Source organism: Protopterus annectens, chromosome 8.part1, assembly GCF_019279795.1.
Source record: "Protopterus annectens isolate FY-2018-M chromosome 8.part1, PAN1.0, whole genome shotgun sequence".
NCBI classification, from domain to species: Eukaryota; Metazoa; Chordata; order Ceratodontiformes; family Protopteridae; genus Protopterus; species Protopterus annectens.
In genome coordinates this window covers 10,463,207-10,488,457 of record NC_056742.1, presented here as the reverse complement: position 1 = coordinate 10,488,457, position 25,251 = coordinate 10,463,207, and the positions used below count along the sequence as shown (strand labels likewise).

The 25,251-nt window shown below is 40.8% G+C and overlaps 1 protein-coding gene across 1 annotated transcript in view; it reads right to left on the bottom strand.

The window, feature by feature from the left end:
• The window catches only part of ZFPM1 (zinc finger protein, FOG family member 1), a 1,358,773-nt gene that overhangs the window by 50,016 nt on the left and 1,283,506 nt on the right, over positions 1–25,251 (bottom strand). The window contains exons 5-6 of the mRNA XM_044081656.1: positions 13,092–13,194; positions 7,453–7,680 (exon numbers count right to left, since the gene is read on the bottom strand). Coding sequence (XP_043937591.1) covers positions 7,453–7,680; positions 13,092–13,194 — 331 coding nt within the window. The remainder of the gene's footprint in view (positions 1–7,452; positions 7,681–13,091; positions 13,195–25,251) is intronic.

Genomic DNA, 25,251 nt, shown 5'->3' with positions numbered 1-25,251 from the left:
GTTGGTGCCCTTCTGGGGAGCCTCAAGTTGTTAGCCCCTCTGAGGAACTGTTTGATCAGAGGGTGTGAAAAAAGAGGTGCTGAGTGGGAAAATGAGTGAAAGAGCAGAGGCATGAATTGTTATAGAGAAGAAGGAGAGACTACTGTGTAGTAGGTCAGCTAAGTAATCCAGGATAAGAGGGATGGAGGGCTGTGCCATATTGGCCCCCCTTAGCCTGGATCCAGGTGCAGAACCTTTTCCTTTATCTGCATAAGACTTTCTGTTGCTAGGGCGTCTGGCCTCTCAGATACCATTCAGAACCTGTTTACCGAGGATGGCAGATTGGTCAGGGGTCAGGGTATAAACCAAGCAGCCAAACTGAGTGTCTGCAATTGGGGAGGGGGTGCATGAATTCCCCTTCACTCTGGGTTAGGAGGTTGGAGATCTGAGGAAGATTCCATGGGGGCAGTGGGGACAGGCTGTGCAGCAAGGGGTATCAGTGCTGTCTGGGCCAGTCTGGAGCTATGAGAATAGTCCTTGGTTTTTCCTCCTTTACTTTGATCAGTACCTTGAAAATGAGGGGTAGGGGAGGAAAGGTATAGACCGAGAGGTTTACCCAGGGGAAGGACAGGGCATCCACTTTCCATGCCATGCAGTGATGCTCCCTGGTGCAGAATTTGCTGAGCTGATGCTTGGTGTGGAAGGCAAGGAGATCGACCTCTGGGGTTCCCCATTTCTGAGTTATTAGTATGAAGGTGTTTTTGTTGAACTGCCACTCATGGGGGTCCAAAAGTTTTCTGCTTAATTGGTCTGCCAGGGAGTTCAGGGGGCCTGGCAGGTACTGTGCTAACAGGTGTAGTTGCATGGAAGAGGCTGTAAACCAAAGGGTCATGGCCAGCCTGTAGAATGGGTAGGAGTGAGTCCCTCCCTGTTTGTTGATGTACGACATCACTGTGTTGCTGTCTGTTTTGATCAGGAGAACCCCTGGAGAGAGAAGGAGTCTGAAAGCTATCAAGGCCTGTTGCACAGCCATCATCTCTTTTTGACTGATGTGCAGGGGGAGTTGCTGGGTGTTCCCCTGGCCCTGTATGCAACTGCCACCCAGGTGTGCACCCCAAGCATAGTCTGATGCATCTGTAGTGAGGATCTGGGCAGCGGAGTGTGAGGAGAAGGGCAGTCCCTTGTTGTGGGAGCAGGCTGTTGCCCACCAATGAAATTCCTTCCTCAAGCAAGGAATAATAGGTAAAAGAGTTTACAGATCTTGAGAGTGTTGACAGGAAAGGCTCTTTAGGTACCATTGAAGTTTCCTCATATGCAGTCTGGCATATGGAATAAGGAATATGCAAGATGCCATGACCCCAGGGCTAGCAGGATTTCCCTTGCAGAAAGCTAGTGCCTGGTGGCCAGTTGAGAGAAGTAAGCTGATAGGAAACTTTGTTTCTCTGGTGTTAGGGATGCCATCTGGGATGCTTTGTCTAGACTTGCTCCCAGGAAGATTATCCTTTTGGTGGGTACCTGTTTAGATTTCTTTTCATTGATTGCGTACCCTAAGGAGGTCAGTAGGTCCTTTACAAAGGCCAGGTCTTTGAGCAGCTTTTCTTGGCCGTCTGCCTGAATAAGGCAGTCATCTAAGTAGGGGTAAATCTGAATATTTCTTTGTCTGCAAAAAGCAATGGCCAGAGCCAGGCATTTTGTGAAAACTCTGGGAGCAGTAGATAAGCCAAAGGGAATCTCAGAGAACTGAAAGTGTTGAGATCCTGCCCAGAAGCGAAGATATTTTCTGCAAGACTCCCTGATGGGAATGTGGAGGTAGGACTCTTTTAAGTCCAGGGTGGCTAGCCAAACGTCCTTGGAGAGCATGGGTAGCAGCTGCTGGAGGATGACCATTTTGAATTTTGGGATCACCAGAAAGGTGTTTAGACTGGATAGATCAAGGTTGGGGCACCAGGTGCCCTCTTTTCTGGGTACTACAAAAAGTCTGGAGTAGAAGCCTTGGCCTATCTGCTCTGCAGGAACGTGTTCTACTGCTTCTAAGGAGAGCAGGGTATGGATCTGCTTTTGAGCCTCTGCCCACTGATTTGGTGGTAGATCTGGGAACCCTCTTGGGGGTTGGAAGGGTGTGGAAGGAGAATCTGTACCCCTGAGACTCAATGTTCAGAACCCACTAGTCCTTGGTAATGGTGGCCTAGGTGCTTGAGTGAAAGGAGAGTTTTCCTCCTAGAGGTATGTGATGGTGGGCAGAGGCGAGGTCGGGAGGGGGTGAGTCATTGTGAGTTCTTACCATAAGGGGGTGGCTTAGAACTCCCTGGTTTTGAAGTGGAGGCAGTCCACTGCTTAGATCTCTGCAACCCCTGGGACTGCTGTCTTGGAGGTCTGTTTCCACGGGGCCTAGGCTGGCCCTGCTTATTAGATGTAGGAAAGGACCAGTGCTTGGAAGGAAAATGCCTGCTGAACCTAGGGGACTGTACCTGTAAGAAATCTTTAACATTCTGCATAGATTTTGCTTTTTCTTCCATCTTTTTTAACACCTCTTCTGCTTTAGTACCAAATAAGTTATCTTTGTGCAAGGGTGCATCCAACAATTTTGATTTGACATGGTCTGGCAGGGGTTGTTCCTTAAGCCATACATGTCTTCTAATGACAGAGCCAGTGACTGCTGCCCTGCAAGAAGCTTCTAGGGCATCAAAACTGCAGTGCAAAGTGTGTTTAGTTACTTAACCAGCAGAGTGCATTAAGTCCTGTAAGTTTAGATTCTGCCCATGCAGGTAAGGAGGAAATATTTTTGTTTAAGGAGTTCCAAGGTATGTTACTGATATTTAAGCATATGGAACTGACAATTTAGTGCCCTGATAGCAAGAGTAGGTGAGGTGTATACTTTTTTACCCCATCTGTCCAGTGCTCTGGAATCCCTGTCTGAGGGGGTGAGATTCTTAGCTGAAGTAGCTTTAACCCCTTTTGGGCCTTGAGTAATGACCTCAGGGTCCGCTGTTGGGTTTTTAAAAAGATAGTTGTGAAAGTCAGGGACTCTGTAGTACCCGTCTGGTTTTCTAGGAGCAGGAGGGAGGGTGTCTGGAGTCAAGCTGGATTCAAGGAAGACATCATCCACCACATCTAGGACTGGGGGGATGGCTAAGTGCCTGTGCTGTGGAAGGTCCACAAACTCTCTGAGTCTCTTTATAGACTGTATGTAGTCTTGACTCTCCTGTTTGAAATGCTCCCCTAAAGTATGCAGGGTTTCCCCAAAGGAAAAATCCTCTGGGGGAGAGGCTGAAGGAACAGATTCCTGTGCATCAAAATCCTCATATGTAGAGAGCCTTCAAAGTCAGCTGCATCAGATTCATCTGACTCTTGTTCAGACAAAACTACTAGAGATGGACCTCTTTTTCTTTTTGAGGGAGTGGGTTGGCTTCCCCTAATCAGCATGATAACGTCCTCTGCCATTTTAAGCATTTGTGACTGAGGCAAGGGAGAAGGCGCCAGAGAATGGCTGGTAGTCAGTTTCTCTGTGGTGGTTCGACTCCTGGGCCTAAGTAACTCGGTTGTTTTAGAAAGAATGGTAGCTGTGAAAGAAGGTGTCAGTTTATGTCTGGATTCGGTGTTGCGAAGGACTTCCTTGGAAGCCAGTGCCTGCACAGCGGCTCCAGACCCATCCAAGGTAGAGACGACCACAGAATTCTTAGTCGAAGAACAGTTCTGCGGCATACTGAAAGGTTCTCGGTAGCAGCCTGCAAATTAACTGAAGCGGGCATCAGGGGCTGTGAAAGCGCCTCACTGAATGCCGGAGGACTGACGACCAGCATGGCGGTAGCGTCGTCGGAAGGTTTGGTCCTGTGCAGTCTGTCTCTGTCTTTTATCTTTACATTTTTTCAGAAGTTCTGCTGTCGGACAGCTTACGGAAGCCATATCGGAATTCGAGGACTGTAATCGGAAATATCTGGCTACAATAAGGGCCTGACGACAAATAATTTTGGTGTTAAACAAAGCACAGAACCGACAACAGGGGATGTCGTGATCTGGGCCTAGACAAGTGATGCAGTAGGAGTGGAAGTCCCGGTGTGGTATTTACTTTCCACAGGTGAGACAATTAACTTTTTCTGACATTGGTTAGTGCAATAAAAAAGGATCCCCAATGGGGTACTTAGCTTTCGAAGACTTCAACTTCAATGCGGAAATGAAACTCAGGTAGAGGCCGACCGGCACTGGTGTGAACTTCTACTTCAGGCTCCACGGCAAGAAAGACTGATGTAATGGCATTGGCTGCCTTCCTTTATACCTCTGATGACCTGATGTCAGTCTTCATGTGACAGCAAAAGATGCAGAAATACTAAGTCTCTGGTATTCAGGCCGGCCGAAGGCTACCTTGGCAGGGAAAGCCCAAATGGGATGACTGCAACAGTGAAACACAAAGAACATCTACCTTGACATCTAGGAATAAAGTTCATGCTATAAATCAAAGTTGGTCTTCCTGTTCGTATAGTTTTGTTGTGAATAATTTGCCTCAAAAAGCACTGGATCACCTGGATTAAAAAAATGGTTTGTGCACATCAAATATAAAAGCAAGTGTACAGGAAGATTATATATCCCTCAGTTTGTAGAGCTATTGTTCTCCTCAAAACTGACTATATGTATAGGGCTGCAATTGTGTGACTGCATACATATTTACTGACATTATCAGATCCAAACATAGTGAATGTTCTTAAACCATGAAGACAAGACATTTTTATTCAGATTAACAGAAACATTTTGGAAAACAGTGGGGATGGAAATCAAACCAGACATAGATGAAAATCAGGAGCAACAGAAAGTGCCAAAAAACAAAAGAATGAATATAAAGAACAGGACCAGGAAAAAGGAAAGAGAAACGAATACCCCACAATTATAGTCAGTATAAAGAACTCCTGGAACAACTACTTTTTGATCAAAATATGACACTTGAATGGCTAAGGAGAGGTGAATTTAAATCAAACGATGAAAGTCTAATAATGGTGACTCAAATAGCAAGTTACATACATGCTGGTTTACAAAGTGCACAGAAAAAGTGAGATACAGACATGCAAGATGATGAAGGGTTCCACTGCCATGAGTGCTTGCAGCTAAGAGACTCTTCTGGCTGAAGTGATGGCCAGGAGGAAGGCTGTCTTCCAGGAGAGAAATTTTAGCTCTGCAGAAGAAGCTGGTTCAAAAGGAGGCAGGGTGAGCTTTGCCAAGACAAGAACTGAAAACACTTGCACATCTTGCTGCTTGCTGAATTGTATGTTTTAGTTACTTGTTGCTGGTTGTGATATACTTGTGGATGAGGATTTATATACTGGAAGGCATAATAATGTGGCAAGACTGTTTCATCAGGGATTGTGCAAACACTACAACGTACAAGTAGCTGAGAAACACTGGAAACATAAACCACAAAGCATTACTGAAAGTAAGGACTTTCTAATCACACAGGATCTTATAATACCGACAGTTATAAATTAGAAGCAAGAAAACCAGATACTGTAGTCAAAGAAAAGTGATCTATGTACTGAGAAACATAAAGTCATAAATAACAGTATTTGCAAGAAAAAACTACAGCAATGTGGGATAAAAACATCCAAGCTGCAATGTGACTTATAAAAAAGACTTTTGAAGCATACTTAACATTACATGTAATGCCATATGAATGGCAGTAGGAAACAATTCTGGGTACACTGTGGATGCACTCTTAAGTGTCAAAGACTCAAGCTTTACAAATTTCAAGAACTCTAATTGTACCCTGACTTAAGAATGGTGTCCATTCTGGTCACGGTATAAGAATTTATTTACGTTTGTGTAGCAGGAAAGTCTTTCATTTGGCTAAAGCTGAAATCTGTAAAGGAGCTGTACATCAACTTGAAGCAAATGGTGATGAGACCAGAGTGAAGTCACCAGAACAATAAAGACCACTCCTTCTGTGCCCTCAGGAAGCCTCTGTGGAGCAGAGGAAAGGTATTGTGTCTAGCCTACAAAGAAAGCTTCCAATGATGTGCTCTACAGTCCTGGAAACAGGGAGACTTAACAGCGATAGTTGTGGACAAAAAGAAAAAAATATGGCAACATTTATCCTACGAGCACTGGAATAGAGAAGTTTTTTTTTCAAGAGTGCACAGAAGTGGAAGTGTATAAATCCCCAAGTGGCTGCACTTGTAATAACATGTAGAGGGTGCAGGAAAAAACAGCTCATGGTACAGTTAGATAGGGTAATCAGCCATTTCACATTTTTTAACAAAATATTCTTTCAGCCTCAAAGGAGTTCTAGTTATACTGCCTATCAAGTTGTGCCCAATTAGTAAACACAATCTCCAGCTGAAACATTTATCACTTGGATCACACATTCATTCTTGCACAGTGCTGCTAACCATAAATCAAATTGGAAGTATTTTTTTTAACATATGCTTCTTATTGTGCTCCTTTCCCATCTCTACAGTTGTTACCACCTGGAACCTACTGTATTCGCAGTGAAATCCTTACTTACCCTCATGGTTCTCAAGCAGTACAACATTTGGCTTCTGCAGTACTCAAGGTCTCCAAAGCCATCAACATTTTTAAGTAATTTACGGCCTCAGGCCAACACGCAATATCGCTGTCACAATCAAACCTGAGAGACACCACAGCTTTCATTCAAACTTGGGAACAGACATTTTGAAAGTACGCATTTCCTCTTCTCTACTCTCAAATAACTGGACTTCAGCATGTGGTGCTATAGATGAATGAGGGATGTGATTTCATGCACACTCATGGGCTAGAATCATGCTTGCCCATATTTTCCTAAAGCAAAGCTCAGATTCTGGATTCCACTCGGAGGTACTTCACTAATGCAGTGCTTTTTTACCTTTAGGCCTGACATACACAAGTTGACTTGAACCATTCACTGCCATCATTCTACCTTGTATGTTGGCCGTATGAGCCCACTAGGTAATGCCAGGTCATCTCGGTTTCTGCCTCGACCACCATAGCTACTAGAGTCAACATAGAATTAGTACTGCTATAGGTCCATCAGAAATAAGAATTTCAAGTGGAAGGAGTGGGAGTAGATCACACTGCTTGCAGAGATGTGTCAAGTTTTCCAGATGCAAATAGGCAGAGGAACAACCAGTACACTAGGGTTGCACAGGCTGGTACATTTCCCTTCAGGTGTCACCAGAAGGCATCAAACAACCCCCTCTTCCTGGCAGAAACTGCCCCTTGGATATTCAATGCTTCCCCTGAGGGAAACCTCACAGATTTCTATGACTGATTTTAAACACTGGTCAGTGTCTCACATACATGGACATAAAAACAATGGCCGAAAAGACTTAATATTTGTTTCCTCTCTGTTTTACATACATATAACTTGTGATACTTCCTCACTGTGGACATATAATACCAACCAATTCTACAACTACAAACTTTTTGGTAACTTTTTGCAGAACGGTAGTGCTTATCCAACAACCACTGAACAGTTAGCTGTACTACACTTACTGTTGACAACAGCTGTAGCCAATATGGCTGCCATGCCAGCTTGTTGTGGAAGAAGCTGAATATCAGACATTGAAGGCAAGGTTGCAGAATACACCGAGTCCTCTGGCTCTGATTTTACCATGTGATTCACTGCTGCAGCTGTCTCCCTTGGCTTTTCAGCCACAAGGGTTGCAATGATGTCTTCTCCTGCAGAGACGGCTTTTGTCATCTTACACCAAATCTCACCACCTAAAGAAAGGGTGTAAGAGTACAACTTATTCACTGTTCTGAAGAAGAAAAAAGTAAACATTCAATAAAGAAAAAAGTAAGGTAACTGACATGACACACATTTCAGACAATGACTGTGACTATTAAATAAACAGAAAAATCAAACATTTTGAATTTTTTTAGGTTTAATTTTTTTAAAGTTTTGCAATGCAGTGTTGTAGTTTTTCTGGCATATTTATAGGACAAGTACTTAGCTGTCAAAAGAGCTATGGTTTACACTTCCAATAAAGTATACAGCACACACAGCAGCTGATCTTCTGCCCTGAATCTGCTTTGTTCTTTTTTTAACAAGAATAAAAACTTGATACCCTTGATTACTGTAAACAGTTGTGCAGGTTATGATGAGATCATGTCTGCAGCTGCACACTGGCAGCAATAACCTTATACTATGGTGATGGTCTGACACTTGGTGGCATGCACAACGTCATCAAGCCAGAAGAGCAACACACAGTGACCATAGTTTCACATTATGTCTGCTACAGTGTTAAAGAAGCTGACACTGCGGCACTTTGTCTTGGATATTGGTTACTGAAAGAAGAAACATTTCCTGCTCCTGTCTGCACTGCAGTACCTTTAGCTCTAAGAAAAAAAAGTCACGGCAGGATAAAAGACAGTAAAATAATAAACATATTAGTCTAGGAACAATCAAGAGATTGCAAGTGGTATAACTTTACACAATAAAGTGATACTAGAAATCAAAATGGAAGAAACACTGGAGAACATATAGAATGCATTAAGTCTAACATTTTAGCAACCACTTAGACCTACAATAGCCATATTTAACTCTTTATCTGATAATATTCTGACAGCATATACAGTCCGGAGACCTAATTCCCCACTTGTAGGTAACGTACAAATCACAAGTAAGCAAAAGCTCACTGTCCACAACTTAATCAGTACCACCAAAGATTGCCTATGCAAACCTGAATTCTGTTAAATGTTTTTGAAGCTGCAAATTCTATGAGACTGTTTAGCAAGTCCAAATAAATACTCTCCCACTGCCCAGCACCAACAGTGTTTAAAACTTCCTCAAAACGTTCCCACTGGTTCCTGCACATTTATGCGAAAAAGAGCTACTGTTATATTGGAGTTTGTTAATGACTTGATCTCTGTAAAAACATCTTCCAAACGGACTGCTGGCAAATATCTATACAGAGTTACAGCTTTTTGCTGTCTGCTGCCAACAGCTCTGTCATACTCTGCACTACTCCCCTTGTTCACTGTGTTATCAAACAGCCATATATCAAATACTGTTTTACAACATGCAATATACCACAGTCTATCTAGGCCCCCATGTATGTAGGGTAAGGCCCCCCCCACATAGGAAAACATGGTACGATCAATCAACTCATTTTTCTGTAAGCCACAATCCTAGAAAACTCTTCCAACTGAATATATTTGAATAGACAACTTAGGGTAAGTTTATCAAGCTTCCCATGCAGGGATCTTACCCCATGTACCCTTTAAATAACACAGCTAACACTGAGGACATAAAGACTGAGGGCTTGTTATAAAATATGACTGACCACGAAGAGTAGATTTGTGGATTTGTAAGATCATAGTTTGCTAGAAAGTGACCCAATCAATTAAATTTGCGCGCGCGCGCACACACACACACACACACACACACACACACACACACACACACACACACACACACACACACACACACACACACACACACACACACACACACACACACACACACACATTATGCATACATAAAGAGAGTACTTAGCCTGATGGCCAGTTTTAAATAATCTGTCTATGGCTGAAGCACATTTTTTCAACTTTGTTGAGCAAGGTTTAAGCTAAGGAATCTCTCTCTGCAGAGGCCTTCCCTTTATCCTCAGGTCTACTGAAGTCCCCTTTCTGGGCATATATAGGACAAGAAATGCAAACTGTAGTTACTATTTGAATTCTAATTGAGGTTTTGCAAAAATGTCATCTGTAAATCTCTAAGAACCCCCCCCCGTGATGTGTGTGTGTGTGTGTGTGTGTGTGCGCACACACACACACACACACACATGCACGCATGCATGCACACACACCACACACACATATGATTGACCTTCAGTTGACTGACTAACACGAATGTTGACATCCTGAAGGTAAGCCACTCAATGTCAGAAACAAAGATTTCCAAGTACACTTGCACCAAGGTTGTTTCTCGGCCCATGCAAATATTTAAAAAACATAAACAACATCCACCCATGTGGGGAAATACATCCCACACATCCTCAGCTAATTATATATACTACCTCTGAGATCACACAGTTCCTGGTGAAAAGGAATACTCCCCTACCTGGAGATTGTTGATTTTGCACATGTGTAGACTATATGTTCAGTCGATTAAAAACATGTCAACAAAAGTCTCTGTTAACCAAACCAATGGAATTTATATATATATATATATATATATATATATATATATATATATATATATTTTCCACTGTATTCGGTGTTCATCAGACCTATCATCGAGTACAATGCCCCCTCTGGTATGTACCTAACTAGGCACATCCAACAATTGGAATGTCCACAGAGGTTCCTCACTAAAAGAATACAGGGTGTAAGTAGCATGTGCTATGCAGACTACCTCAAGGCCTTATCCCTGAATTCTGTCTCCTACAGACTGTTGAGGGGAGATCTATGCCTTGCATACAAGGCGTTGTTAGATCCCACCTTAATGGACTTCCAGCACATCTGTAAATCAAACAGCATCAGAATTACCCATTCTATCTGTGATATAAATAGGTCCTGCTGGACAGACAGGTATGTATTCCAAATAGTACCCCTTCTCTGGAACAGGTTCCCCGTCCCTAACCCAATTCAAGTGCAACTTGGACAATTGGATGGGGAACAGGAAATTCATCCCTGGTTTAGCACCTATGTCTCTAATGGACACAGGCAGTCTGTAAATGGTTCATCTCCCAAGCCCCTGCTTACACTTATCAGAGGTACAAGAACTTGTCAGAGACTTGGAATGCATGGCTAGCTTTTTTTTTTTTTACTGAATAAATTTTTAATGATTTTTAGAAACATAAACATATTTACAGTATGTATATCAAAGAAACATTTATACAGTTAAAGCTTAAAGTAGAGAAACAATTCCAAAAACAAACATTACAAAACCAACTATTTATATAGGATGTCTATACTTGAAAAACTTGATTTACTTTCTGCCAGGCAATGCTTAAGGAAGTAGTTCTTTCCTTGATTATTTTCCAATTCCAGCTGTGAGACTGATAAAACCATGTTCTTGAAATGTGTGGTCATTAGCCTAGTAAACACCTATGAACGTATGAAGTCACAACAAGCATTTGAAAAACTGTACTTATAGCAGTCTGACCTTTAATCTAAGAATCTACACTATGCAAGATTAAACGTACTCAAAATATTAAACTATAAGACTAAAAAGTCTGAATAATAGGTATCTCTCCTACTACAATAATACCACAAGGTCACCTCAACTCATACAACAATTTACCTTAAAACTCTAAGAGGAAATCACCAATGAGATAATCCATTCATAAAAATGTATCTAACCTAAATATAAAGCAGTGTTCAACAGAAAACTGCAATTACCACACCACTTTTAAATGAACGGGAAACACTACATCAAACTAAAAAAGTACAAAAGGGAATTTTTAAATAAAAATAATGCACACAGAAAACAAGAAAAATGGACAAAAAGGAAAACTGTGGAGCTCTGCATGAGTGGCAAATGGCATATCTTGTAGTGTAGGAACAGGGAACATGTTCTGTGGCTTGTGGTTTTGCCATTTATCATCTAACTTTTTTCACTAAATCTGTAGAGTATGACATATTTTCTGTTAGTATGTCTCTCATGTTTACTGTCCATCAAGCCTGTTCCACTCTTCCATCTGCCCATTCATTCTCTGTCACACCTTTCCCTGCACCAGGGCAAGTAGAAACTCATCATACAGGCAGCCATAAGAAGTAAATGCTTTTACTTCTGGCCCAGAGTCTCCACCGGCTGGTTGATTCCCTTTTCCTGCACTGGTAATCCCACAGGATCATGCACACTCCAATATTTTGGTCTAGTACTGCCTTCAGTTTATTCATTGCACTGCTTGACAGGTAGGCACATTCCTGGTCTTTGTACTGTTTAAACTCTGAGCCATCATTTAACATTGGCAAAGCAGAGGACCAGAGCCACCATTCCCTCACTTCATGATATTCTAGATAGTTTTGCTGCTCTCTCCACCCACTAACTCGCCCCTCCAGCTTCCCAGCCATTATCCAAACCTGGACAGTCTAACAGAGATTCATCCTTGTGTTCCACAAAGCCCGCAGCTACAGTAGTGTATTTCACTTATCATATAACAGACCCAGTATATTCTCTATGTTGATAGCAATCTCTCATTTGACAACCACGTGGCCAAAGTGGTTAGAAAAACATTTTATATAGCCCACCTAATCATGAAGGGATTCACATCTATATCAGGGGAGGTCATCGTGCCTCTTTACCCATCCCTCATCAGGCCCATAATTGAGTACAATGCTCCTTTCGGGATGTATCTTACCAGACACCTGCAGCAACTGGAAAGACCCCAAAAGTACCTCACCAAGAGGATCATAGGGCTCAAACAGATGCCATATGCTGCCCAGTTAAAGAAACTCCAGCTCTACTCAGTGGCATACCGCCTGCTCAGAGGCGATCTGTGCCTGACGTATAAAGTCATGTCCAACCCGGAATTAATGGACATGCTGCACCTCAGAAAATCCAAATCCCATCGAGCTACGCGCTCGAGAGACTTGAACCTCAGCACTGAAATAAATAGGACATGCTGGAGGGACAGATTCATAACCCAGAGGCTCCCTTCACTCTGGAATAAAATCCCATTCCAGGTTAGGCAGAGTCCCTCATTGACTCTCTTCAAGAGGAATCTTGATGAGTGGATGGGAGATCGTAGGTTTGCCCCGGGTATCACTTCTGTGTCACTGTTAGACAGAGACACAGTATACTAACCTCGAAAAAGGGCATAGCAAAATTAATTTAAAATGGGTGGAGAAAGCCAAACACATTCTGGCTAGGCTTATAAATGCCCTAGGGCAGATAGCCTAGTATGAACCTATGAACCTATGTGTGCATGAAGTATGACGGCACTGTACAATGAGGATAATGAAATCTCTTGCTCTCCCTATAAGCAAAATACAGCTCTTCCCTATTATGAGAACTGTCTTTGCACATAAAATTATGCCAGAAAGGAATTAGGAAGTATTTGCTATCTTCCTTATTCTCCACCACACTTTATTGCATTCTTAACCATGAGTTCTACAGGACATGTAACAACATACAGCACTTATGTACAAATTCCTAGCAATGTATTTGGTTGAGCACTGACCTTTGCTATAGATAATACAGTTGGCCTCTGCTTCAGTTGAGACCAGAGGAAGTATCCTCAGCCAGCAATGCTCGTCTTCCAGATCCAGGATGAAAGGAGGGACCTATTAAACAAAATACAAGAAAAGGAGCAGTGAGCTAATAACTACATATACAGAATCCTACTGCCTAAACACAATCTTAGCTGTAATGCTGTGTAGACTACAAAATTAAATTCCTTTGACAATGCAATTGTTACTTCTAAAACACTATTCTGAATTTCCAGTTTAAATCTGAGAAAAGTCTGGAATGGACATTTGTAAAAACCATGACCTGCAAGATGTAGATTATTATCATTTTATAAAACATTTGCCTTTGTAAAAACCACAGTTGTAGCAGATTGGGAAGGGTAGATCAGACCTCATTGTCCCAGGCAACAGTCTCTGATTCACTGTGTATGATGCATTTTCCCCTAGCAAGTTGAAGCATATAATAACCCCTGTAATTTGTCCTGGGTCTGCACTGGCACTTCATACTAGTGGACTGTGCACGGTATACTTCTATTAGTAGGTGTTTAAGCCACCTAGACCGACTTCTGTCAGCACTAGAGAACAGCAGTTGTAACCCGAGTTCTTCTTCTTGAGTGGGATTACAGTGTGGGAGCCCAGCTACCTTGCAAAGGTACTGGACTTCTTTTGCATGCATCTGCAGTCTGGTCCTTTCAGTCACTACACAGCCTGTGACTCAGCTCTCCCTTCCCCACTACAGTCTAGTACAACGCATGCAGTAACTGCCATTCTGCAACAGAAGCTGATGAATCTTCCAATCCCCTCACTTGGCAAAAGACCTCAAGTTACTTAAGACTCCACAAAAAAATACCAAAAATGTTCTCTGCATACTATCATCCTGTAAACACAATGTAACAAGGACAAAAATATTCACAGTATGCTAACAACCTGTATTTTTCCACACTCTACAAAGTTATATTTCATAAATCATGTAATCTGTGGAACAGCATTTTACAGTCAGATGGCCAACATAACAGTGTTCTCTTTTGTCTGTAAAATTATATTCAATAAATCTAGTCAGTGGAGGGATACAGCCCATCATGTGGCTTAAACTGCAACATTCTCAGAATCATAATCTTTGAATGACTGTAGCCATGCTCAACAAAGATATTCAGTCTGAAGTTTCCAAAAACGTTAATATCCAAGTGATACTTTATTTTTAGTTTCATGTTTACATTTTCCTGACACATCACAATTTGCACTAGATTCTGCCACTATCACATCAACGATGTATGAAGCAACAGGCTTTATTTTAAAAAAAGAAAACTGCTGAAGAATTCTGGCTTTCCAGTTCAGACCAATAATAAACATGTGTAGCATGTGATTTCATTCTGGGAATATTAACACACTTCTTACAGCTTCCACAGTGAGGAAGCAGGAAACTTATCTTTATAAGCTGTGAAGAAACATTTTGCAAAAGGCTGTTATTCTGAAACATATCAGCAGTCATGGGTCAAAGAAGCTACTTCAATATTTCAGTTGAGGAACCTGGAGAATGGAATTTCCATTATGACTGAATAACGAAGAACCTAAACAAACTGCAAGATTTTACTGGGAGACAAGAGCATTCACTCATTCATTCAATATTATATATTTTTCTGTATGTCTGTCCATCTATATCCTGCACTAATTTGTAGATGGTTTGTGTCAAAATGTCTACAATTAGAGGAAAGTACCTCGAACCTCCTATTCAACCATATATGGAACAACAGCAATAAGACCAGGTGTGGCTTTCATAATGCCATTCTGACAGCCTTGCAAACAATACCCTGGCTTACTTTTCCCCTCCTGACTCTTCCATCCCAGAATTACTTCAAGAAATATCTTTTCACAGTGGAGTACCTAATTGCAGATCAAAGAAAAAGAAGACATAATGCCACTAGACAGTACATTTTACTAACATTTGAATAATGATGGGGGTTTGCTAGTATTACATGGTAACATTAAGCATTTGGATATTGTCTGGGCTTAATTATCTATACCCGCGGTGGTGGTGCTGCAGTAGCGTTGTCGCCTCACAGTAAGACGCTGTCCGGTTCGATTCTCAGCTACAGCGTCTTCTGCGTGAAGACATGCGTGAATGGGCGTACCTTCGTTGAAGGTTGTGCATCAGGCCTGGCAAGCCGGTACGTAAAATCAACTGCCAATCATTAGCGGACCGGAGTTCCACTGTGGCGACCCCTAACCGGGAAAAGCCGAAAGACACAAACAAACTTCTTTGGTCTTAATGTCATCATAGTTTTTCCCATCATGAAAAAGAAAGTGACAACACTATATAATATGAAATGCAAGCTGTTGGCCAGAGCTCTGATCATACCTCTCAACCTCTTACAGCAAAAATCTGGACAAAGCCTAAAATGACAAAATAGGAACAGATTTTAAATACTGCTCTTACAAACTTAGGAAGTTGACAGAAGAATAGCTTTTGCATTAGCATGAAATTTCTGAAGGATGTGGAATCAAACTCAAATTGTCTGTCATTATTTAATGACGTCAGTCCTCAGCTATTTGCCAGAAAGGTACAGATTTTAGGAGGAACACACCAAAAATATGAGGCAAAAATCTGGACATTCTGTGAAAATCTCTGCAGTTGAGAGGTATGGCTCTGATTATGAAAGTGAACAGCCTCTCAACTGATTTACCATTTTTGCAAAGAAATACAATGTCAAGTTAAACAAAAATATTTTCTTAGCACCAACAAAGCCATTAAATCATTTTTGTAACCCAAAAGGTTACCCAGAATTAATGCTGAAGGGCATCAATGCACTAAATACAAAGGTGGTTTTAGGACTTCAAGCTGAAGGAAATACCTACTTAAAGGTATCTCAGGATTGTGAATTACTCTAAATATGACTTCTCTTGGGAATGTGTTTGGGATAAAATCCCATGCAGTGTCTCAGTGCTACAGCATTGATACAGCAAGATACAGGTTTGAATGCTGGTCCCTTTCATTTGGCAGCCATTAACTTTTTTGTCATTCATCTGTTTCTGAAGACTTCTTAGAGGCAACTGATACTTTGTAAATCAGTTGTGTAGTGCATTTTGAAGCTTTGTAAGAATCCTAGCCATCTCTAGTCCAGAACTGACATGATTTTTTTCAAGTACTTCACTGTACTTGGTGATCTATTCGAGACACAGCTTGGGGTATCATCTCCACCTAAATTGCTCATATTTAAACATCTTACAAGTAAACTAAGCTTTTATTTATCTTATTTGAATTCTTTTAACAGAAAATTTGTGTTAAAAATTTTCTGTTAAAAGAAAATTTGTGTTAAAAATTCACAACACTGATATACAACTGGTTTTGAAAATAGAAAGATCCATTACTGGACAGAGCCTTGGAGAGCTATTTAGTAAAGTCTCTCTGGAATCATATTACATGAACCAAATAGTTCAGTGCTAGGAGGACAAGGGTTGCTGAATCTTATGTCCTTTTCCCAAACCTGTCCAATGGGGGGTGGACAGAGCAGCTTTTGCTTAAAAATTCCTTCTTGGTGGCCACCTCTACCTCCATAGCATTTACTGATGGACCTCTACTCCAATGCTTTCTGTCCTTAGTTGCTGCCAAGATCCTATCTGGTTTCCCTGGTATGGGTTCCACCACATAAGGGTACTTCCATGCCCACTGAGCCATAAGATTAATAAGTGGATCAATAGGTGGCACTACCCATGATGAAGTTGAGCTGGAACAAAAGGTCTCCAAGAACACAGTCTAGTCTGGTGAAGGGTTTTTGTGAACCATCCTCTTCATTGTTTTATCAATTCAAGGATCTCACAGAAGGTGAAATCTTAAGAAAGGGATCTTGGAGAGCCTTCACCTTCACCTTCATACAGATCCATGTCTTCAGTGAAACACTCTAGGGATGAGTCTATGTGCTCCCCTTTGCACACTTGTTGTCTGTGAACAAGTACTGGTGGATGATCAGTCAGGAAGGAATCAGATTGGGAACTCACTAAGTGAACAGTCTTGGAAGCTCATGGTACTAACTCCCCCTGTCAGATAGAATGAAGGGGAGAAGAAGCACAATCCTGTTGAGGTTTGGGTGGTGCCAAACTTTACCTTTTGGCACAGTCAAAACCTTCTGAAAAGCCTTGAAGGCCAAAGCTGCAGTTGGCCCTGAATGATATCTTATCCTGTCCAAAGGAGGAGACTTTTTGGTATTGATGGAGCTCAACCCCAAGGCTTATTTTGGATCTGAGCTGTTGAGGGCCAAGGCCCCAATAAGTAGAGACAGCTCCAATAACTTCAGAGTTAACTCATCACCTTGTGTCCCGGCACTGATGCTTCGGCTCTGAGACTCTTCCTGATCTGTGCAAGTCAGAGGTGAAAGAGATAGGGATATTGTCACAGTTGAAGCATCGTAATTTGTTGACTCCAACAAAGGTGCACTAGGGGAAGGTTGGATCCAGGATAGCTGGGTTCGAAGGACGGACCAGTATCAGACAGCGAACAAGAGGGTTGCTGGACAAGTACCACTTACAGGTGAAGGCACCAAGAGAACCTCAAGCTAAATTTGTGCTCGCAAGAACTTGGTAATCATTCTATCAACATCTTGCTCTGTAAAGATTTTAGATGATCGAACAGAAGAAGCCACAAAGAATATCTTTTGTCTTGCAATACTGGAGAGTGTAGTCTCAGACTCACCGGTCCCAGGGAGAATTGGAGCAGTGGAGAGGCTGGTAAGGTCTGAAAAACTGACAGATCCAACCTCCTAGGAGTTTTGGGATGCAAACCAACCAAAGCAGCGGGATTCAGTGATGCTTCCTGGACTTTTCTAACTTTTCTTTTTCTTATTCTCTCTTCTCCTTTTCTAGTCCTTTCTTCTCAATTGTCTCTTTTTGCATGTCTTTGGTTTTGTCCTGTTTCGTGGCTGTGGAAGAAACAGCAATGGATGAAGAGGAGGCAGCTGGAAGGGAAGACCCTGTCTGTGCAGGAAGAAGGCCTTTGGCAATTATTTTTTTTTTTCTCTGCATGTTTGGAGACCCCTCATGCCAAGAGAGGCACAGGTTTCACAGTTTAAGTCAAGATGGACAGCACACAAGCAACAGACACACAATGAATGCCAATCCTGAGGGAGGATTTTGTGCCTGCATTTAGCACATTTCTTAAAGCCCTGGCTTTCAGACATTCTGGAAACACAACCAAAGAACAACCAACAACACAAAAACACAGCAGAATGCAATCAATTTTTTTTAAAGTTAAAGCACACCAACAATTTCAACAATCTACCTATATATATATATAAATCCTATCAGACTTATGGAAAACATCTAATGCTAATGATAACTACTTATAAACTATGTATTTTTCAGCTATAGCCAAGAAAAGAACTGTAGAGACAAGTCTCTTGGTAGGACAGGACATTGTGGAAGAAATCTAAAACAGCAAAGGGCACACTTTTTGATGTAGAGCCCTTATAAAACACTTCTGTTGTGTTAGGCCGCAAATGGGATCTGAATTACTAAGGGGGAGTAGTGGAGGAAATTATGGATAGGGTTGGAGTCAGAGACCTGGTTCTGTGAAGCTTCAGAAATGGTGCTGAGGTCAGATCTGATTGGATCGGACAACCCATGTGTTGAACCAGATGAAAATCAAACAACATGGATCTACAGTTATGGTGATCGCAAATGTAAACCAATAGCTTGCCTTAGTGATCTCATAATTAAAAAAAAAATATGAAATTAAATACACTAACTCCATGCTTGCACAAACTCAGACAAAGTGGATAACTCCTCAAATTATACTACAGCTTAACTGTTGCAGTTTGGCTGTAATAAATTTTGACCACTGTAACAACCAATGAAATTTAACAAACATCGCAGTACAAGATAAATTTGTGCCACTACCAAATCTAATGCACCATATATTTATTTACTTACCTTTGTCGAATGGCACTAATGTCAACAACAAATTATCAACATTATACGCATCAGCATGCTACTATGCATGCATCAAGCAAAAATTGTGGTGCATGCAAACAGTTAACAACAAAAGACAAAAGAAAACAGTGTTTATTTCTGCAAGGGGGAAAGCTCCCCTGCACCCCCATACCCTCTGCAAATTATACATTCTAACTCCATGGTTGCACAGTTACTGAGGAAAGGGCAAAATCCCCAAACCTGAGAATTGTCTGATCTGCAACTTTTGTTGACAAGTGTCGACCATCTGTTTAGTTGACCAAATTGTGTCAGATACATCACTCCATCAAAAAAAAAATTGGCAAACACAATTGTGACGGTCCCTACTCTGGGCCAATAATCAAGGAGCCTTAATCCTTACCACTGACACTAGTGAATGATGGCCACTAGCAGCAAAAATGGATACACACAGTGTTTTCAGATGCAGCTCTCTGCACCAAGCATAATTTCCCTTAAGAGCACACAGGGAACACACTCCCATCCAGTCAGCTAATCTAGGGGTCTTACAAAGACGCCCAATTATACTGAGTAAAATTAATACTAATAGAAATGGAAGAGTTTGACCAAAACAGCAAGGCTTTCAGGAGCAGCCACAGTGTCACTAAAATAAGCAAATATACTCTTAAGATGTTAAAAGTATTCTGTAAAAGACCAGCCATAATGAAAGGTACAGAAATATTTAATAGTAAACAATAAAAAACATGAGAATACTGAATATCTAGTTAAAATAAACACCAGAGCTTCAATAACAGGACATATAAAAATAACACAGTTGGATAGATTCACACAGATGAAGGGAAAGCAATATTTAACTAATCTCACTATGTTTTCCTGACTCACTAAAGAATTACTGTTCATTATTTAAGTTACTTACTACAGCAAGGCAAGATGAGGTGTGAGCTTGTGTGAAACATTTGTGAGAGATCTTTCCTACAAGGTCCGAAAAACAAAGTGCTGCTGTGAGAGTTCTGGAATATCTCTCACTAATATCTAAAAAATAATTTCAGTGCTGGTTATAAAATGATATCACACCTGGTCACCTGACTCTGGTACAGTACACACCCAGAGCTTTGCGAAGATCTGTTGCTGCACCTGAAAGCTATAAAAAATTTTCAAAAACTTCCACCCTTCTGGGGTAGCAAATTAGTTCATAGGTTCGTAGGTGTGTACTAGGCTAATGGCCCTAGAGCATTTACAAGCCTAGCCCATAGAAGTGCCCTGGCATCTTGCCACCTGACGTTAGTTCCCAGAGCCTCTATCAAGTACAGTCACTGGAGTGATCCCCGGGGTGAACATTCTATTTCCCATCCACTCGTCAAGATTTCTCTTGAAAAGGGCCAGTGAAGTGCGCTGCTCGACATGTATGGGATCACCCCTAAGGACAGTACAGTAAGATTCCTAGTCCTGGTTTTCCCATACATTTTTGTCTCTGGCTGCAATCAGACCTGAAGATGAAAACTTTATGGTCTAAACCAACCCATTTAATTTTCAACCTATTTTTCAAAATTAGTTGGACTGAGATTAACCTCTTCCCTTCCAGAATTCTCTGTTAAAACATATACATAATCGGTTATAATAATACTATCTGACATACATGTATATCACTTTTCTGTCCAGCAAGACCCACTGTTGACACATTTTTAATATAAGCAACTTAAATATATTTTTAACACAAACATTTGTACAAATCAGTGTGAGAGTCAAATGACATACAATTCTTTACAAAACTCCAGCTAGCTATGCTTTTATATGTTATACATGCACTGCCCTACTCTCCCTGGCATATATGGCACTACACGAAAGACATCAGTGCAAAACAACGTCATGAAAGGACAACACTGGAAGATGTTTTTCCTTTTTTTGCACATTCTTGTACCTCGGCCATTCACCTTCAAATGGAACAATTTAATGCAAAATATCACCTCCTTATATACCAAACACTGCAAACAATTATATACAATTAATCAATTAAGTACTAATATTCATTATTAACTGATTGTCTTAAAGTGCAACCACATAGTGCAGATCTATGCAACTCAAAAGAAAACATATATCAAATAAAAAAATAAGCACATATGATGTAACCATATACTTTAAACATAGAATAGTATAATTCATGTATACATATAAATACATGCAAAATTTTCTTTATACATATGTATACATAAAAAACAGTTTTACCACATCTTATGAACTAGTACATTCATGAAACAAAATTCCATATTGACCCTTTTAATTTAATCACTTAACATCTGACAACAAAATAAATAAATAATAAAATGAATGCATTCCTTGAATGAGAATACGGAATGTGTTACACATCTAGTACGGCAGTCCCTGCTAGAATACAGCTGGGCAGCTGTCCGTAAGGATCACCACCAGTTAAAATATTTCTGTTCAAAGTGCTGCTGCAGCCATTTGGTTTCGGCAATGTAGCTCACAGGGAAATGTCTTGCGAGCTACACGCAGGAATGCATATAGTGTGTTTGTGTTTATGCAATTTTATTTGAATGCTGGGTATTTGATATTGTGTGTTGCTTTAAAATACTGTTGTGTTTTTTAATTAAGGTAAAGAATTTATAGGTTATGTAATTAAGGGTGGGGTGTATATATATATATATATATATATATATATATATATATATATATATATATATATAAGTTTTTTTGAAAGCACTTAATCCTTGGAGCTGTGTGCTATTAAATTTTATTCAACCTTCTTCCTTCGTTGTGTGGTTTACTACCCTGGTTGAACTGCTGCCTACATCTTGAGTCTGGTATCACGTAAGAGTAGTAATATTGTGAAGAACAGAAATGGTATGGGATGTGCAGTCAAGGACGATTTGGCAAGAAAAGGAGATGAGTGAAGGGAACAAGACAGAAGATGTTTCGGTTAACACTTAACTGCAAGCAAGGTGTGTTGGAACCATGTTCACAACTGAAGCCAAAGTGCTTTAATTACATTTGCTGTATCCTCTCGTCAAGTGTCACATCACAGTTCTATGGAATTCTGCACTAAAGTGCATAAGTAAAACATGAGCCACTGTATTACTACGGGATTTCTCACTGTCACCATGTTCCATTACTAGACACAGTGCAGTACCGATAAGTAGGAAACCATATATGCATATGCTTTTATTAGCCAACAGTAAAACAGCATGCAGTCTTTCTTTATTATGCTTTTGAAAATGGAAATTAGGAATCAGGAAAATCTGCATATTATTAGCAAAACAAATAATATTTAACATACTGTCTACATTTCCTACTTCCACCAGCTATGTTTTCTCTTCAAGGTTCTTCCTCCTTAACTTTTATCCAACAGCCTTGTCAGCTCCACCTGTGAAATGGATTCTTTATGGAATTTTAAAGATCTCACCTCGTACCCATCATTTCGTGCTCATCTCATATCTGGGTCAATTTGCAAATGCTTTCCCTTGGGACATATCACCTAATCTGCCACTCTCCCCTTCACCAGTCAGGCACCTTTGTCTTTCTCACATTATTTCCTTCTCACATTATTTCCATACACTTATATGTGGCATCGCTTACGCATTGTATACATTGTATATAGTTAATTTCTGTGTGCCCTTACCTTACTTTTGCTATATTTTACACTTCGCAAATTATCCCTTATTTGTTTCACTCTCCTTTTCTTCTTCCTCCCTCCTTACTCTAACCATCCCTTCCTATTGTCCCTTATACTCAAACACTCTGCTTGTGCTGTGCTGACAAGGTCATAACAAGGCCGAAATATGCATATCCACAGCTAGTGGTGTTTGGCTTTACTGGCCTGAAATTGTCCATTAAAACAACAAAACAAGTCATGGGCATTCAGAATCGCCAATTAGCTGAAACACCTGATGTTCATAAGGATCATTTGCATATATCCCATGTGCCTCTGATACAAGAGGTTTGGGAGTTCACTCAGTGGAAGTTCTAGCTTTTTCATTTTTTCTACTGACTGGTTTTTCAGTGACTTTCTCACTCATTATTTTAGTTTGTTGTTTGGGAAAGTTTTGCAGTGACCCTAATGATAATGGACATCAGCTGGGTGTAACAGCCCTGTGTTTCTAAGGCTTAGTTAAACACTCTGCTTGTGCTGTGCTGATTAGGTCATAACAAGATCAAAATATGCATATCCACAGCTAGTGGGGTTTGACTTTATTGGCCATTAAAACAATGAAACAAGTCATGGGCATTCAGAATCGCCAATTAGTTGAAACACCTGATGTTCATAGGGATCATTTGCATATATCCCATGTACCTCTGATACAAGAGGTTTGGGAGGTCACTCAGTGGAAGTTCTAGCTTTGCTGGAGTTTTCATTTTGTTTTTACTGACTGGTTTTTCAGTGACCTTCTCACTCATGGTTTTAGATTGTTCCCTATACTGTGAACTTTATTATTATTATTACTGTTATTGATTCATTGCTATCTTCACACAGCATTTTGTGTTCATAACACGTCTTGTTTACTTGCTTGTCTACTGTCATTTATATTTGTCGAGGCTAAGACTGAAATAGGTCCATTTGGATCAGTGCACTACCTTGGTTACCAAATTACATAAATAAGTTACAGAACAGAAAAAGCCTTTAAACCACATATCCCATTAAACATACAGAATATAATATTCATAAAGTAGCAGAAAGTATTGTAAGAACTTAGCCAACATGGGAATGGAGAAAGGAGATTCTGCCGCTAGGACTGACTTCAGTTAGGGATACAGTCAAAATGCAAGAGGGGGCTGTAATTTATTGGAGACAACTGGCAAAGAAACCAAGGTACTGGGAGCAAATAACTAGGGAGGAAAAGGTAACAGAATCAGAAGAAGCAAAGAGTTTATTTGGACTGCAGTTTAGAGACTGCCTTCCCTATCAAGGATTGATATCAGAGTGTAGGCAAAGAGAAAGAAATAGAGGGTCCTAAATAAAAGACCAGCACTGGTACAGTTTTTAGTAGAATGTAGACAAGAAGCTACTATTAAAAAGGAATCATAAGTAGAGCTTATAAAAAAATTGCATAAGTATAAGAATCAATCAGAGGAGGTCAGAAAGGATTGAAAAGAAAGAATGGATAAGCAATTCACAAAAAAAAATATGGATGAATATATGTATGTCTCACAAATATGCAACAAAGTCCAGAAGTTTAGAATCTTTGCTTGGACGTATTTATATAGGTATTCGATTTCAAAGAATTCTTCCTCAGGTAGACAGCATATGTTGGGGGAGTTATTCATATGTTCACAGGTGTGTACTAGGCTAATGGCCCTGGTGCCTTTACAAGCTTAGCCCATAGAAGTGCCCTCCCAGTGCCTCTATCAAGTAGACCCACTGGAGTGATCCCCGGTGTGAACTTTCTACTTCCCATCAACTCATCAAGATTTCTCTTGAAGAGGGCCAGTGAGGTGCTCTGCTTGACATGTATAGGAAGTCTATTCCAGAGCATGGGCAGTCTTTCGGTTATGAACCTGTCCCTCCAGCATGTTCTGTTGCTTGTGGTAATGAGGATGAGATCTCTAGAGAGTGTGGTGCGGAGAGATTGGGATTTCTTTAGATGTAGCATTTCTAACAGAGCTAGGTCAGATATGGCTTTGTAAGTCAAGCAGAGATCGCCTATTAGTAGATGATATGAGACAGAGAATCGCTGGAGCTTTTTTTGAGTCTGTCCATGTAGAACATGCGTTTAAGGCCTATGATCCCCTTTGTGAGATACTTTTGTGGCTTTTCCAGCTGTTACATGTGTCTAGTGAGGTACATACCAAATGGGGCATTATACTTGATGATTGGCCTAATGGGGGAAGAGTAGAGAGAGATAATGACCTCCTTCTTCCTGGATGCAAAACCCTTGGTAATGAGATGTGCCACATAGAAGGACTTTCAGACTACAGTGGCAATGTGGTGGTCGAAGGACAGGTTGTTGTCAACCTGTGTCCCTCAGATCTCTTATAACTCTTTCAGTGTTCAGTGGGCTGCCATCAATGTGGTAATTAGTGGGAACTGAGTTTTTCCCAAAGGGAATGATGAAGCATTTTTTGGCATTAAGCTTAAGGCCATGGTTTCGACACCAGTCATTGGTCTCAGTGAGGCCTTTCTGTAGGATGTCTACATCACTTGGGGAGTTAATAATGGCTCTCAGCTTGCAGCCATCTATGAACTTGGTCAGCCAGAGGCCCTGCATGTTGGCCTGGACTTCTGAG